We start from the raw sequence: 18,348 nt of genomic DNA on the forward strand, positions 1-18,348 counted from the left end.
GCCTCAACAGAGCAAGTTTGGGCTGGCCTCAACCTCGCCTAGTTCACTTTTTTCTTGCCTTTCACCGCAGGTAACACAGCCCTAATAAACAGGTGTTCTAAATGCTTATGCTGACTGTTCTGCATGTGTGGAGATAGGGTGTCTCCATTAGAGAGAAGCATCTGTGAGTTATAGCAGCTTTGCTTCTTTAGAAATAAGGCCACTGCACTGCCGTGGAGTTTTCCCCGCTCAGCCATGGTGAGAGAGAGGGTGCAGGGAGCAGGAAAACAGGTTTGTGGATTACTGGCCCTCTTTCCAGAGTCGCCCCACTGCTAAGAGCAGGCGTCCTTCATCTTACTGGAGTTGGCACTGCTGTTTTGTTTTGCAATATAGGCAGGTGTTTGAAGCAGGTTTGACACTAGGGTTGTAAGCAGTTGGCAGGTCGCAGGTGACTAGAGATTGAAGCAGTTAGTGCTGTTATGGAGTCTACTAGCCTAGTTAATATGGCTAGTCATGGATATTGTACAGAATACCAGACTTACAGCATCGTTTATAACATTGAGACTGTCACCTTCCCTTGCCACACTCTCACTGAATCATCCACTAAATGTGTATATCACAATAATCTCGTCTCACTCTCTACCTCTGACTGCGTGTCTCAGCAAGCACCTTACACAGTCTTATGTTGAAGAAATCATTCAAGTCCCATAGAGCAATTTGCTGTGGTGATGTGTTTATTCAAAGAATACCGGTAAACTGTTGAACCAGGAATAAAAAAAAAAAAAAAAAAAAAAAAAAAAACAGTATCAGGAATACACAGACATAATTTGAAAAACAGTTGTTTTTATTATAGCCTGATCAAGCTATATACACACACGTGAATAATGGCCAGCAAAATGGGTTAGGGTTAGGGTTAACCCTGGCACTGAAAAAGAACCCTAACAGTATCCCTCAGTCAAAAAGTTCAGTCTGCTGTTCATGCTCAGTCACATTTTAACTCTGTGGCAGTTAGAGACACACCAGTCAATCAGACAGCATACATTGGATGTTGTTTTACAATCAGCGGTACATATCCAATAGTAGAGGTGGGTAAAAATATCGATCAGTGCATTGCAACATATTTTTTCCCAATTCAATATTGATTCAGAAAATCCTATGAATCTATTCAAGCAGGCAGCGGCCCCGACCACCCGCTATGCCTCGCCGGATGTCCCCGCCTCCAGCTTCTGGAAGCGCCTCGCCCACGACCTCACTCGAGGGTCGAAGGATGACGCGCCGCAGAAACACCGGCGGAGCTGCGGAGGCAGGTAGCCGATGTCTGACGCACCACTCTTTCAGAGGCTGTAAACTCCCGGAGCAGCCAGCTAACCCTGGCCGCTGCACCGTGCACCCGCGGGTAGCTCTCATCCGGGGAGAGAGGGGGGTTCTGACAGGATGTGCACGCATCTAAAGTGTCCGGTAGTGCTGTCGCAGTGCAGGAAAGTCTCTGCAGGCCAGAAAGTAGTGACAGCTGTGATGCGGTGGTTGCATGGGTGGTTGGGGTCAGGCCAGGGTGGCCAATAGGGTGGCCAGGATTCATCATGAGGTGGCCACGGCCACCCCCTGCCACCCCACCCTTCCGCCATTGCCCAGACCACATACTACAGACCATCCTTTTGGTATGTATTCGCAAGCCTTAGTACAATTTCCATCAACACATCATTCCAGTGTCTTTGGAACTGGAAAGGTCCAGTTTGTGGTGTCTCTTGCTTTCTGCGCTCTGTGGATGTGCTGGTGGGTCTTCCACAGCTTCTTCTGGGCCTCCAGTGTCAGTGTTGCTTCTCTACTTCTCTGGAAGCCAGCATACATCTTATTCTGGGTCTCTGGTGTTGTTCTTTGGGGGGGAGATCCTTCCCAGGGGCCAACATTTTATGGCTCTGTAGGTGATAAGGAAGATGGTTCACTGGATGTAGAGGGACCCTGCTGATTTCTTATGCATGGACGGAGTGTCTTCTTACAGTGTGATGCTTGGATCCAAGAGGAACGACCCTCACATTTGATTGCTATGTTGGTGGTCAGCAGGACATGTTGTGTTTTTGACCAGCGGGGCGTTTTTTCTCCGGAACTCTCTGATGCAGACCCAATCTCCTGCTGGCTGCCAGGAGGTGACTGGACAGTTTTTACTTGTCTGTGGAGTAGCTGAATAGCAGAGGTTAAGGCAGAGCGCAGTGTTCACATAGACTCATCCATAGCATGGAGGTTCATCTTCTTCATCCTTGTTGCTTGGCAAGCATTTCGCTTAAAGAAACAAAATCAGCCTTCTTACAGGCCCAGGCTTCAGCCCGGTTGGACAACGTGTCTATACAAGCAACAATATTATCATATCCATTACATTTCTATGTACAAGGAAGCTGGTGCCACAACGTGGCCGTCATTGAGGACCCACATATTATTTACATTTTTACAAACATGGGAAAGCCACAATTTATGCTCCTTCACATGACAGGATCACATCATTTTGAGAAGCAAGATTGTTAGCGGGTAGGGAAGGACAGGGATGTCAAGTTTTGCATCTACTTCGGCTGCATGATCAGCAAGAGCATTGCCTCTTGAACTAGCGTTCTTGGATTTGGCTTAAGCTTCCCAATTAACAACAGCAAATAGATGAAAGAAATCATGTAAACATCCAAAAGCATGCCTGGAGTCTGTGTTAATGGCAACCATTTTACCTTTTGCTAGATGACAGGCTCTCTCTATCAGCGGAAAAACTCAGCTACTCGGGCGGAACTTGAGGGTGGCAGGGCGGCACTATCAATTATTGAAAAATTATCACAAATTGCATACACTGTGCATGGCACTCCATATTCTCTATAAGCAAAACCATCAGTGTAGAAAACTAGATCAGAGTTGGAAAAAAAAATGTTTCTGAAAGGTCGGGACGAGGTTTAGAAGAAGATAAATTTGATGTGGTGCAGCAAGTTAGGCATAGTCAATTATCCATTGTCTACAATAACCTGTCTTTCCTAAAGATGTCTTCATCTGTGACACATCTGTGGGTTTTGGCATTTCCACTATAGCTTTTATCCTGGACTGAGGAAGGACTCTTGTAGAACCGAATCATGTGTCTCCCAAGTATTTCTGACACAACTGAGCCTTCTTTAGTGAGGCTTATGTGGCCCTTCACCACTAAAGCTTTGAGAAAGACAACTGTGTCAGTCTCACATGCAGCAGCAGAGGGAGAGGTTGAATGTAAACAGACTCTGGATATCTTTATGTAGAGGAACAGAGGAAAATGCACTGCAAAGGTTGAGATTGTATAATGAGTCAAATTGGCTGATATTGAAGATAATACAGTTGTAGGATTTGGAACTAAAGGAAAACAGGGGAGTACCACTTCATTAATAGCTCACATATCTTGTACAAATCTATATTTTTATCTTCTTCTCTTTTTCTTTTTCTTTCTTTTTTTTATTTTTACAGGAAGTATAGGAGTATTACATGGACTGTTCCATGACACTATTATCCCTTGGTTTAACAGAGATAGAATTATGGGATGAATGCCTTCACTCTTTTCTTGAGAGAGGGGATACTGCGAGATCATTAACGGGGCATTCCGTTTTTGCAAAACGTATGCTGGCTCAGTGGTTTTAATCAAACCAATGTCATTAGAGGAAGAGGCCCATACTGACTGGGGCACAGTAGACACAACTCTATTATTGACTTTCCCTTTCTTTTTCACCTATTGGTTGATTTTGATTCATCAGATCAGCTAAAACAGTTGTTTTGTTATGTTCATTAGTCTCTAAAAAAGATGCGGTTTGCAGTAGATGGTGCCATTTATTCATGGATGTTGGATCTGATAGAGGAAAGGAGTGGAAAGTAGTGAAACTGGACATGCTTTCGGTGAAAGGATCTATGGATACTAGAGTAGTCTTAAATACAGGTAGACAAAAAGGAATACTTCCAACCCCCACAGCTCTAACTGTTTTCTTTAGAAACTTTAAAACGTGAAGATTTTGTTGGTTTTACTGGAGAAAAAGAGAATCTCCTGTGTCTATCAAGAATTATGTTAATTCACATTTATTGTTTAATTAGGTTATTTTTTGTTTTTGCTAATTTAATTAGTGGAGCTTGAGTTACAATTTCTCCTGTTTCAATGTTGTCACTGTCCTGACAGCGCTACTGATTAAACTGTTGCTTTGGTGGGTCTTCTATTTTGGTTACTTGATGGAGGTGCCTTGGCAGGGTATGTAGAGCTACGTTGTTTGGGCAGTTTCTTACCCAATGACCTGACTCACCACATAAGAAGCAATTCTCATGGTTAGAGAAAGGTGGCCTGTGGCTTTGCTCATGGTGCGAGGGCCAGCATCTTTGGCACCCTCTCTCTTTTTGGAAGCTTCCTTTGCCACTGCATTCTCCTCTGTTTGTTCCGCCTGTGTTGTGAGACACTTGAGAAACCACTTGACCACCCAACTGTCAATTGTACCTTTGTACCCTGATTTTTGTTTGAAGACTATTCACAAACAAATGTTGCATGTAATTAGAAGGAATTCCAACAATTTGACTTGGTGACAGGCCACAATTTTCCTTTTCAGTTGTCATCATGCACACCAAACATTTCTCGTGCACACCAGAAAGTATCTCGTGCACACAAGATATTTTCTCATGCTCACGAGATACTTTCTCATGCTCACGAGAAAAGTTTCTCGTGCGCACAAGATATTTTCTCATGCACAACAGAAAATATCCAGAAAATACTGCATGCGGGCATGATGTCTGAGAGACCATCCACTGCATTTCGGTTTGTGTTTCTGTATGAAAATGACAGTCCAGGAGTAAGTTCGGCTACATTTTAACCTTGGACTTCATTATAAGGACATTGCTGCTCTACTTGCTAGTTATCATGTTGTGTCTGAAAGACATTTAAAACAAATTTTGAAGTCTTGTAGTCTGTTTCAGCGCAAGGGATACATCACTTTGGATCGTGTAGTTAATTTCATTCATGAACAGTTACAAACATCTGGCCAACTCTGTGGGTATAGGTGGATGTACACAAAATGCAAGGAGAACAGATTACATGTCAAGAAAGAAGAGGTACACTGTACACTTAATTCTAAAAGAATTTGACCCGAGGGAAGAAGATGGCACCATCGCGGAAGCTATTTTGCGAATGGGCCCAATTATATTTGGAACCTAGACGCTTATGACAAACTGAAGCCATTTGGTATCTGTATCAGTGGCTGCATTGACGGGTTTTCCTGGAAAATTATCTGGATGAATGCATTTACAACCAGCAGTGACCCAAAAATCATCGGAGGCTATAACATGGAGGCAGTCCAGAGATTAGGTTGTTGTCCAAGGATTGTCAGAGGCGCCCGGGGCACAGAGAATGTTAAAGTTAGAGACTTTCAGCGTTTTCTCCGTCGCAACATTCATGACGGCTCGGCATTGCCAGCTACATCGAAGGGGCAAGCACAGCAAATCAGTGAATAGGGGGTTGGTGGGGCTTCCTCAGAAGGGAATCAATAGAATTCTACATCTTGCTGTTTAATGATCTGAAGGACCGTGGTTTGTTTGATGGTGCATATTTGGACAGAAGTCTAATTCAGTTCTGCTTCATGGGAATCATTCAGGTAAGCTACAAATGTATCATATTGTTATATAAAACCTGCTTTCATCTTAAATTCTGGCCCACAAATGTTTTTGTTGTTGTTGTTGTTACATTCTCCAATGAGCAGCTGTCCACCTGTCTTAATCACTGTCATCCGTATGGTGTCCTACAATACTAATTTATAATGAAATACGAAAATGGCTTTAATAGGGTTTTTTGAGCATGGAGGCGCCAAGTACCAGTCCGCCAGACCATCACATCATTTCAATGTTTGTGTTCACAAGCACAACAATAGGCCTACCGTGTTTTTTAGATGAAGTTACAAGAAATGCACGTAAATAAATATTGCATAACAGAGAGCAGGATCAACAACCTTCTCAGTGTTAAATGTGATGTTTTTCGTGCTCTGAATGAGCACAGACATGCCATGGCTTCTTCATTATGAATTGTTGTTGTTTACTCTAAACTCTCTGCTCTTCGATATTTTGCTCATTTCCTATCATTTCTCCTAACTTCACCAGAAAATTCAGCATTTAACACGAATTATTTCAAAACTTATCTAAGGCCCACATGAGAATAACAAATTGCATATCAATTAACTTGTTTTCTTACTTTCTAATTTAACGTTTTTCCAGGACGAATTAGATGAGACCATCCAAGTGTGGGATTCACATGTCATCAGACCATCAAAGAATGACAGGGTACCCCGTGGTCGACCTTGAATCATTTACATGTTCCCAGAACTCTACACAAGTGATGACTGCATTTCCCCAGTGGACAGAGCTGATGTACAGTTGTGCCAGAGTAACTGCACATTTTGACCAGCAGTGTCAAGTGGCATAGACATCTACAACATCTGCAACATTCTGATAGTGGAGTCACAGCTGCATCTTCCAGCTGATGCTTATCAAGCATTGGATTTGTACCAGCATTTGAGGAATGAGATAAGATCCGCTCTCTAATTTGAGACGGAACAACATTTGTATCTTTTGTATCTAAAATGAACATGCGATCAGACAATTCTTCTGCAGTCCACCAAGCTTTATTCACCAAACATTCTCAGTTGTAAATGTTTCCCAGGAACTCTATAGAAGCTATATTTGGAATTTTGGATTCTTACTCCTTGGAAAAAGGATTGATCTGTCACTATGTGCACACTGACTGTTCCAGACATTAAGAACTTTTGCAGCAATATTGTGCGCAGTTTTTCAAAGTACTTGGCAGGTTTTGCCTGTCGTGTATAACATTTAGCAGTTCTTGTGTGGATTTAAGCTGTGTCCGTTGCTTCTGTCTCTTTGGGTAATCCCAGACTTATTCAATGAAGAACAGAACTGTACATTTTTCAAATAACAGAGTATTAGCTCTTCTCATTGATTTGTGCTGGAAATAGATACTTAAATTTGTTGTACAGCTTATAGGAGTATTGTCGTAGATGTTTTACTTTGCCTTTACATCAGCCATGAATGGGAAACTGACAAAATCACAACAAAGGCAGGACAACAAGGCAGGACATGAAAGAGGAATTACATTTTTATTCCACAATACAATACAATGTCGGACACTGTCTGTATGTTTACCATGTCAGGCTCCAACAGAAACAACCATGGGTAGCCATTTGAAATGGTACTGTATGCGTATCAAACAGGTATTATTAAGAAAGAACTTCTTTCTTGATAACAATTTCATAAAACATGCACATGATAATGTGAAAATGATACATGCCTGAAAAAAGGGATGTTCACCTATGAGAGCAGACCTTGATGACTTATCAAAATGATCAAACTTAAACTGTCGTCTGGACTTAAGCAAAATGTAAATCTGACAAATATTACAGCAAAATCATTAACAATAAGAAAATAAAAAAAACAAAGCAAAAAATGTCTAAACTCTTTGTTTCAGTTTTAAGTGTAATAAAGGAATGTCATCACATTACGCATCTCATTTCATCTCCTCTCCTTGTAGTATACTTTTTCTTAGTTGTAACACATGAATGAACAAATAATGATTTTTAAATATAACTAAATGTAAATCTGTAGGAACAGTTTGTTTCAGTTTCACCATAATGGTGTCAGTAGAACAGGAACATGTGTAAGATCCCTTACATTCACTACACACTATCCATTGTAAAGCAATCGCCACACAGGACATGAGCAAACAAACATGACAAACTCAGGGTATGAGCTGTAGGTGCATGGTAACTCAAGAACTGCTCCGCATGTGTGTGCTACAGGCCTGCGACTTAAACCAAACAGTCTATTAAAAGTTACTTCAATTGTGTCTGTGCACAGCACAGTGGACACTGTGCAGAAGCGTAAGAAGATCTCTAGTTTTCTTTGGTCGATGCTTCTCACATACCATAGCAGGTGGTTAAGAGCTGTCTGCTCTTGTGGGTTTAGGCTTTCAGTTGATGGCTTTATCATCTGGGCCACTTTCTTGTTAGTTAGCCGCTTAGATTAGTAAAGCTTCATTATGCTTTCTTTAGTTATGAGTGTTGGCACAGCACTGTGAATACTGGAGTGGAAGCAGTCAATTATGAACTTTGGCTCTTGAAGAAGAGCTTTGTGTGCCATTGTTAAAATGGCAGCGCGTATTTTGTCTTTAGAAGGCAGGCAGTGTGAGCCCATTCTTGAGAAGACGTCGAGTAAGTCCTCTTCAACAGTTTCATCAATGTTGCCCTGTAGTGCTTTTTCAAGTGATGCACACTCATTCTCTGAAAGAAATCTGGCAAATGACATCATCAAGAGTTCTTAATCCACTGAACAACAGGCATCCCTGACAACAGGCAAGAACAAAAGCTGGTGATAGTCTGATTGGTTGATTTTGTGGTCCAGGTATCCTTTCAACCACACTCTTCCAAGAGCTTGCCATGCCTTCTCAGAATAGTCTGGTCGTAGTCTGGGTACCCACTCATCTTCCCCCTCAAACTGTTGCAAGAAATCTTCCCAGAACGCAGAGTATACCTCTCTTGACACACCATCACTGTCCAAAGCTTTCTCAGTTGTAAACTCTATTTTTAGATCAGCATTCAGTAGTTTTGGTTCCATGAAGATAAAAGGACATCATCAACTGTTTACTTGTCTTACTTTCACAAGAAGGAGGTCTTTTTCAAATGGGTCTGGTGATGCTGGAAGACTGCTTGATGATACAGGTCCGTCATTCGGTGTGGAGTGCTGCAAGATTTTTTAAAAAGCTAATTAAGTGTGATTATTGATCGATTAAACAATTGGTGAACAGAAAATGAATCAACAACTTTGACAATAAATATATCAATTAGCATGCAGAAATTAGTTATGCTGTGGTTCTAGATTTGCTGCTTTTATGTTTTATGTCACCATACATGGAATATCTTTTGGTTTTGTAATGTTTGGATGTTTTATAGACAACATAATGAATAGGGAAAACTCTTTAAAAGAATCAATATTGGCAGTAATATTTTTTTGCAGCACTGTTAGAAAAAACTAGGTTCTACACTATACCTGCATACTGTTGAAGTCATATGGATTCCAGGGAAGGGTGGAGTCTTGATTATCAACATCATCACCACAAACGGGTCCAAAGTTTACTTCAGAGTCCTCAAGAGATGCTTGGATGGCACGGGCAAGAGGGGAATCTGACTCTTCACTTCACAACAGGTCTGCATCTTGATTTGACACAGGCATTAAACAGTCATCTTCAGATCTATGCCTGCTTGTCGATTGCAGACTATGACTGCCAACATCATCGGAAGATGGTGGATGCAGGACCTCTGTGTTGCTCATCTCAGGAGTTGTTGGTCCTGATTGACTGATTGGTTCTCCCCTCTGTTGATAATTAAATGAAAAACAAACAAACAAACAAAAAAACCCATAATTATTATCTTATCTTTATTTTCTTATATGATCAAAGCCGTCAGGTGTACTATCACATTCATGTGATTGACACACCTTGCACCTGAGCAGATTTTTTTGGTATATGCATATTGAGTTAATGTTGCATTTGCATATTGAGTTAATGTGGCACTGAACTCAAAACCCTTTGCCTTCTTCCATCATCTTAGCTGCAATTAGAATTTGAGATGGATTTACATTTGTTGTTTACAACACAATCATGGTCTCTTAAACCCCATCTCTGTGGCCTCATAGACTTCACGAGTTTGTAAGATTTATATTTTATCTTTGACTTTTTTTGTTTCAATTTTTTATTTGATATTTTGATTGATCATTTTTTGTTTCAATTTGAAAAAGTATTGTTTTAACATTTTGGCACAAATTAATCTCCATACAACACAAGTTCCATACTGTATATCACAGACTGGGTCTATAAAAGTGCAATACTGGGGCTTACGATTTCATGGTTTTCCTGCATTGAGCCACTGGGTTCTGGATCTAAATCAGTAGAGCTCTCTGGATGACCCACTCGATGATCAGTTCCAGTCCTCCAGTGATGACGTCTCCTGATTTTGTTCCTCAAGGATCGTCTCTGCATTGTCCTAGTTTATAAAGAAATCAGAATATCAGCAAATAATAGGCTTATACAGCCAGGATTGTCCAACTGTTCAAAACAAGTCTTTCTGAATGTCACATCGCAGTGAGGGACGTCCTGTCTTGGGTTTTTGTCTTGTGAATTTCATGTTTTATTTTGGAAAGTAACTCTCCTCTCGTTTCAGGTCACTTGCCCTTCCTCTTATGACCTCATCCCTAATCCTTGATTGTTTTCACCTGTGTTCCAATCCCCCATGTGTATAAAGTCTTTGTCTTCCCCTGTCTGCATCGCCAAAGTATTTCGTCCTCTGTCCTGTACTGAAGCCCTGTATCACAGTTTTGCCTTTGCCTCAAAGTTAAGTATTATTAAGTTTTATTTTCTGTATTGTTCCTCTTTTGCAGAGTGATTTTGATTTTGTAATTTTCTGGTTAGAGTTTTGATTTCATAGTATTAATGTTTGACTTTTGTTTTCCTCCTTGTGGAGCGCTTTTTATTGTACCTTTTGCAGTGTTTAGAGTAGTAAGTTTCATAGCCTGTGTGCTGACCTCTTCAGAGCGATTTTGTTTTCTGATTAAGTTTCATAGCTAAAAGATTTCAGCTCGGAGTAGGATTCCTCTTTCGGGAGTGCTTTTCGTTATTTGTGTTTTATGTTGTGTGTTCCGTTTGTCTCATAGCAGTTCATAGCCTTTTGCTTTGTCATTCTTGCTGAAGAGTTGCAATCAGTCAACAAAACCTGACATTACTTTTGCCATTCTGCATCTGAGTCCTCTCTCCTTGTCCGAGCCTGACACTGAACTTATTGTGATTGAACATGCACATAAGTGGAAATAGAAGTGGAGCAATTGTGTTTAGAAAATGGTATTTACATCTCTTACAACTCAACTATTACCCCTGATTCAGCAGATAGTGCTAATAGTTTTTTTTTTTTTGAAGGCGTTGTGTTCATGTGTCAATACATTCAACACTGAGTTAAGTCAATAGATTTATCCTCAAAAATCACTGAGGATGGCAGTGAATATACAGTACACATACTGAATAAGACCACAGGTAAGAAAGCTATGTGGACCTTATTAAACGGACTACTTTTTTGAAAACAATAAAAATGTGTCAAATGCATGCCTTTTTACAGCCTATGTCATCCACTCATTGCATATGAGACAGGTGTGATATACAATGTTAATCACATCAACCATAAAGGAAGTGATTCATTCTAGATAAACAACATGGCTGTAAAATTAATTGGCCAGATCCACAAAGAATGAATTGTGCCTGCTAACTGCACCAGAATTGTGCAGCATTTGCACCCACAGTCTGCCCTGTGTAATGTTGTCTAAGTGAATAAGCCATATTTAAGAACATTGCAAAGAGTACACATGCCCTACACTGCATATCTTTAATTAGCAGAAGTGTGCACAAACAAAGCTCTCCACAATCTTTGTTTGTTGCCCACAACTGGCTGCAACATCACACGACAGCTGAAACTATACGTGCGTCTCCAAACTGCGAAAGAGGCTGATGTGGGCATTTACGCACCATGGTGAGGTAGCTTTATTAACGTGATCGGCCAGGAGTTGATGATAGTTAATGTTCTGTGTTCCTCTATACATCTATACAGTGCAGCTGTTACACACTGTTTCCAGGTTTATACAGTCTTTATACAGACCCCCCTTCCCCAGATTTCACCCTTAATATCAATCAATATAAATTCAGTATCTACAGTAGTTGATAACAGAAATGTGGCAGAAGATAAATTATCTTCATTGGCCTCTCATCTGAGGGCTTGAAGTCCGATGATTGACTGATGATTGGAGGTTGTGTAGATGCGCATTCGTAGCTCAGTCTGCTCGTACAGCTGGGTCACTGTGACTTCAGGGGATACTTTATTGTGACTGTAATCACGAATATCAAACTCGAAGTCTTCCACTAGTCCTTTGGATGAATATCCATTTGGAAAAACACAAGCCCTTGCCCGTCTCCAGCAGTTCACCCATACAGTAGTTACTGATTTCTGGATTGACAGGTGCCGTGTTCCACCTCCATTTCTTGTTTTGATCTGGTGATAGGTGCCCCTATCAAAGTGGAGCCATCCCATTTCAAACTGCCGGGTGGTTTTGACTGCATGTTTATTGCCAAAAATACCGAAGCCTTCTGTGTCTGTGTTGGCAGGAGTTCTCCGTTGTTGTCTCTTACTCGCTGCATGAGAGCAGACTTCACTGTCTCCGCTCCTTCGTTTGCCACAGTTCTTTGACGACAAAATGCTCTGAGTGCAAGTCGGTCCCCATATCGTACAACATACTGTCCTAACTCCTCATCTGTCATAACACTTATGATGTTGATGTCGATCTGTAATAAGCAAGGCAAACGTCAAACACGTTTGAAACATTACATTAACATAGCAGGTACAGAAAGCTAGCAACATGAGGCTATACATGTATTGCTTACATTATGTGACTAAAGTTAACATTTACCTTATCATCTTTTAGTTGGTTGATGACACTTTTTTGGTACATTTCGCGTTTTCACGAACGAGAATAAGTCCACTTCTGCGGCCATTCTTTGAGGTTATGTGAGCACAAGAAAAGTTTATTTTTTATTTCTTCCCCATGTCCCTTTTAGGGGCTCCGTACAGCAGCTACTTTCATCCGTCCAAAGTTTGAAGGAAGAGAAATGCTTATTTTTATCTAATCTGGGAGAGTACTCAACTCCTCTCTCATATTTTCCAATCTTAGAATTTTACTTAACCCAATTTAAACAAATGTTGCAACAAATGACAAACAACAAACAAAAGCTAGCATCACCATGATTATCAGGCATGTACTTCACAGGACCAGTTAATCTCTCTCAAACCTTCTACTGAAACAACTTCCCATTTTCCTCTTGAAAGATCTCTCTATAAAACAAAAACAAAAAGTTTCTTCATACTCTCTTAGTTTAACCAACAATTCCCATACAAATCTTTTCAATTAATGTTCTACTCAGAAGATACAAATCATCCTTTTTTTTTGTGTAACGAGAATAAATCAGATCGTTACAGAATGAAAAATATACATCCAAGTTTTGGGATCTCTTATCCGTGGAATAACAAATTATTCCTACTGCTTCCTACTGGCCCTACATAGGCCTATCTTCTCAGTGGGCAAACCTCTTGTTCCCCAAATCAGAGCTCTATATCACCAAGTTGATGTTAAATAGGATGTTAACCCCTATATGCTTGGCCTTTATGAGAGCGAATCGTCATAAGACTAGGAAAACACAAGCAATTCCATAACCAAATCAAAATCTATGAAAACAATCATTCCTATACATCTAAAAACTAACTTCCCAATAACATTGGTTTCGAAACCATACAACCTCAAAAAGAATTTCCACAAAACACACAGCAAACTACTTAAAACTTAAAATGTCGGATGGCATCACCCTTCTTTAGGACTCCCTCCTCGACAGACCTCCAACAATGCACAGCAACAGTAATTTGGTTTTCAAAAGGACCTTTTACCTCTGCAATTTGGTTCTCAGGTCACTGGCATGTCATTGGTCTGGAAAAGAGGAGTCTCCATAGAAGGTTTGCTGCCATCTGTGTCACGGCACAAAATTGTTGAAGAAATCATTCCAGTCCTTTGGAGCAGTTTGCTGTGGTGATGTGTTTATTCAAAGAATACCTGTAAACTGGTGAACCGACGGGCACAGAGTGGGTCTGAGCTGGTGAGCTGACCCAGAGCAAATGAAGCAACAGCATTTTATACAGTAAGAACAAAGGAGACAAAATGTCAGGTTCAGTCAGTGGGAATACAAAAGAGAGGGGGGGCACTGTGGAAAGTGTGATTAGCTCATCACAGCTGATCACATTAGTTTGATCACATTTAACATAGTGATGAAATCGGCCGTAGATGTCTTTTGATTAAGGGACAGGAGACAGACAGGAGTCACCATTTAAGGTCTGGAGGTCAAAGGGCTTCACCACTCCAAATGTGTATTTTCTTCCTCACTTACATAAGAAAATACCAATGCTAATCAGTACTGCACCCTGTCATCACTGCCTGCATAGGCAGAGAAAACATTATATTACTAAAAGGTACCATGTTCCATTTCCTAAAATATCTACCATGAGCTCCACAGAACAGCCTTTCACTGGAAACTGCTGCTCTAATGAGTTCAAAAATCCTCAAATGTGGCGTCCTTAATAAAAGATCTCTGTCCACCAAAGCCTTACTGTTTAATGATTTGATTACTGAGCATATGCTGGACATGACTGTCATGTGAAACACGGCTGAAACCTAATACTTTTCTGCCATTAAATGAAGCCTCCCCTCTTGACTATAACTATGCCCATGTTGCTCGGCATCTTAAAAGGGGGAGGTGTTGTTCTAATCTACAAAGACATTTTCAGTTTAACCTCCAACCAGGATATTGCATTTACTTCATTTGGCTCTAGTTGCAAAACCATCTTCATCAAGTAGAAACGGCCTTGTCAAGGGACCAGGACTTCACCTGGTGGTAACCTACATACCTCCAAGGTCCTCCTCCAAATTTCTAGAAGAATTTGGTGAATTTTTTGCAGATCTTGTGATTTGTTCAGATAAAATCCTACTTACTGGGGATTTGTCTATTCAAATTTTCTTAAACATGTACTGAAAAAAAATAGTTGAAGAATTTCAGTCCTCACTAATCCAGGCTAATATTGGATATGTGAAACTAATCCCATATCAAACCTGAAAATCTCATCCTATTGACTTTTGTTTTACCATTTCTTTTAACCCGAACTCGCCAAAAAAATCTATTTTGCAATACATTTTCGCAAAGTTATTGAAATGTTTCATAATCAAAAAATTAGTTCTATTTCTCTCAATGTGTGAATCACCCCTTGAATACAGGTTTCTCTTGGTTGTGCCATATCACTAAAATATTTCATTTTATGCACTTTGTTGCCAGCTTAACTTATTACACAGCATTTAAAGGAATCAAGACGTCTGATTATGACACAGATGACATTCACAAACAAAGCCTAGATTGCATTTTGGCGAGAGTTTCACTTAAAGGAAAAATGGAGACAAAAAAACAAACAACTAAATCAAACAACTAAATCATTGCCTTGTATGGGACCTATCTATCTTTCAGCCTCAGCAAGTGCCATCTCTAGCTTATCTATTGTCAGCCACTTTGCAAAACTACCTCCAACTCCTTCTATGTTGCCATGTGGGTATTGTGCAAGCGGCTATCCTTATGAACCTTCAGCAAGTGGCTTGCATTTTTCCAGTCTTTTAGTCCTTCCTTATTAAGTCTGTATTCTTTTGGAGAAAACATTTAACAGCAGAAACAGTGCAAGCTATTATGTTATGTGTAAACCATACATACGTCTTGTAAACGTATGTGTTTTTTAAGCTTTTCTTTTGGTTTTAGCTCAGCGGCTTAGCTAACTAACTTCCACTTTTCTCATCAAACAGAATATCAATTCTACAGTTTTTCTCTAAAAAAGAAGCTGAAAGTTTGAGATCCAAATTCTTTAAGTTTCCCATTGCTCCAAAAGCAAAGGAGGTGCACTTTAAAATTCTTAATAGAGTATACCCTCCTCTGAATTTGTAAGGAATCGTTTTCATTTTGACCACAATAACTGCTCATTTTGTGATGAAGACATTGAAACAACTGAACATTTGTTTTATGACTGTAAATTTGTTAATACCTTCTGGGAAGGTTTGTATGACTGGTTATTCCCTAAAATGCCCAATTTCACTATTCTAACAAAAGAAAATGTTTTATATGGTGTATCTATGAGAGAGGCATCCCATGACCTGGCTATTAACACTTTCATCATTCTTGGTAAATTATTCATTTGTAAAAATAGATGCATGAAATCCAAACCTAATTTCTATGTTTTTCATAAAGAACTATGTCATTATTTTTCATCCTTGAAATGTATGGAGAAGAAAAATGCATTGAAACTTTGTAGGTTAGTAGAGGAGTTTAATCTTACTGAAAACCCCTAGCTCTCCCCTCTTCATTTATTTTACTTTTACTTTGACTTCTCCCAAATATTATTTATTCAGTTATTTATTTTTCTGAGATTTCTTAATTTCTTTCATCTTACACTGTCGATGATATTCTGAGGCTTGTCCATGTGCCTTGTTTATTCTGTATTGCAATGTACTATGCCAATATGTTATGTAAATATGTTATCATTCAATAAAATAATAAAAAAGAAAAAAACAAACCTAACTTCCGGTTGACACTTCCGGTATGGATTGGATATATGGCGGCGCCCTTGTCGGCCGTCTGGACTGCGGATGGGCACTGATGTGGCTCAACAAGGGATCAGCCAGCCCTGTACATAACTGATCAGCAGCGATCGTCGCACGCTACACCGGAAATAAACCACTCGCGCTCGCTCCCAAGGACCGCCCTAGGGACGTCATAGGCTCCCGCCTCCCTTACGTACAGTCGTGGCAATAAACCACTTGTAGTCAGGCCACAACAGTGAAGGGGAGATATGGCGGCGGGCACTGAAGCGGAGCTTCAAGTTAGCAAACTGACAGATCATTTTTCACACTCCGTCTACACAACCAGCCTAGATAGCGAGTCTTTCTCAACAGATGCGGAGGGCCTACACGACTATGTAGTGAAATTCCTTGAGAAAAAGGTAGGCAGTGACCTGAAATCCTTGAAGAATGTTGGCGAACTCCTGGAAAAACTGAGAGAGGAAAACAACGTACTGGAAAGACAGGTGAATCAGCAGCTTTGTTTTTTCGTATACAGCTAAAAAACAAAACAAAAGACTCCACAACTCATCATTTTTGAAAGAGCCTGTTCATCGCCTGATGTAATATACTATGTTGCACATGTCAGTGGGTTTTTACGCGAGAGCGATATGCGAATACATTAACGTTATAGATTAAACCCACCATGTTGACAAAAGAGCACAGCCAGTTTATGCGGCCATAGAGAAAAAAAGGTCGTAGTTAGCAGCTCTTGGGTCACGTTAGGGACCTAACCCTACACTATCAAAAGGTTGTCATCTGTGTGCTGTGAGGGACACAACAGCTCTCTCAGCCTAGGTAACAGCGGCATATCTTAGAAATGAACAGTAGCGTTCAAACTGTATTTCACATTCTGATTGCCTTTACCAATTGGTTGGGACCATGTCACTCATCTTGGTAACCCAGAAGATGCAGGAAAGGCTACTGCAGTCAAGCCACCCTCCACTCCGAAATCCCCGGTCAACCTAGCCGCCACTTAATTTGCAGTGCCTGTATATAGACGATATTACGGTAATGCAGTGCCAGAACAGAATTCAAAATAAAAGCAGACACTTATGAAGGCAGTCTGCAATTTCACACAAATACAATCAGCCAGTCTGTTAATTGATTGATGAATTATTTAAACAATTAATTACTTAATTGAGCATTTAAGGAATTAATTCATTGATTATTTATTTATTTATTTATTTATTTATTTATTTATTTATTTATTATTTAATTCATATTACCATCCTTATTCTGATCACACTGAAGTCTTAGAAGATGGGGGCCATGACATTTCATCTGTTTGTACAATTAGTCCAACATAAAAATAAACACAATAGCTGGCGTTTCTGATGAGGAATTTCAAAATAAAAGCCCACTAATTGATAGTCAATTATTTTCAATATTTCCCTCAAATTCAGATCCACATTAAGAGGAAAGTACCAGTTTCCACATTTATTTCACTTGAGACTGATAGAACTCAACTTCAGAGACTCACTCAGATAATTCCAGGAAGATCTGATTTGGATTTTCAAAATAGAAGCCCTCTAAAATGTGACATCGTTGCTGATATATTCCTTTTGATTTCAGATTTACTTTAAAAGAAAACTACCTGCTTCCACAGACAAATTTCACATCGGACTGATAGTACTCCAACTCAGAGTGTCACTCATGTATTTCCAGGATGTTCTGATGTGGATTTTCAAAATCAAAGCCCTCCAAAATGTGACATTTTTGCTAATATTTCCCTTTGATTTCAGATTTACTTTAAAAGAAAACTACCTGTTTCCACAGACTCATTTGTGTTCAGATTGATAGTACTTCAAGTCAGAGTGTCACTCATGTAGTTCCAGGACGCTCTGATGTGGATTTTCAAAATTAAAGCCCTCTAAAATGTGACATTTTTGCTAATATTTCCCTTTGATTTCAGATTTACTATAAAAGAAAAGGACCTGTTTCCACAGACTCATTTCACTTCAGATTGATAGTGCTCAATGTCAGAGTTGCACTCAGATAATACCAGGAAGTTCTGATGTGGATTTTCAAAATTAAAGCCCTCTGAAAATTGAGATTGTTGATAATATT

The 18,348-nt window shown here is 39.9% G+C and overlaps 1 protein-coding gene and 1 long non-coding RNA gene across 4 annotated transcripts in view; one reads left to right on the forward strand and one right to left on the reverse strand.

Annotated features, from left to right (window-relative positions):
• Positions 1–7,081: 7,081 nt before the first annotated feature.
• On the reverse strand, positions 7,082–17,248 carry LOC119032281. Of its 3 annotated transcripts, none has more exons than XR_005078838.1 (4): positions 17,146–17,248; positions 9,893–10,037; positions 9,046–9,369; positions 7,082–8,739 (listed from the first exon to the last, which is right to left on the reverse strand). It is a non-coding gene; the product is annotated as an uncharacterized LOC119032281 (long non-coding RNA). The 3 variants fall into 3 exon arrangements; XR_005078840.1 differs by lacking the exon at positions 17,146–17,248 and adding an exon at positions 16,924–17,137; XR_005078839.1 differs by lacking the exon at positions 17,146–17,248 and adding an exon at positions 16,237–16,369.
• rint1 (RAD50 interactor 1) overlaps positions 16,310–18,348 on the forward strand; it is an 87,120-nt gene continuing 85,081 nt past the window's right edge. The window contains exon 1 of the mRNA XM_037121264.1: positions 16,310–16,745. Coding sequence (XP_036977159.1) covers positions 16,512–16,745 — 234 coding nt within the window. The 5' untranslated portion in view covers positions 16,310–16,511. The remainder of the gene's footprint in view (positions 16,746–18,348) is intronic.

The sequence above is a fragment of the Acanthopagrus latus genome, chromosome 14, assembly GCF_904848185.1.
Source record: "Acanthopagrus latus isolate v.2019 chromosome 14, fAcaLat1.1, whole genome shotgun sequence".
NCBI classification, from domain to species: Eukaryota; Metazoa; Chordata; class Actinopteri; order Spariformes; family Sparidae; genus Acanthopagrus; species Acanthopagrus latus.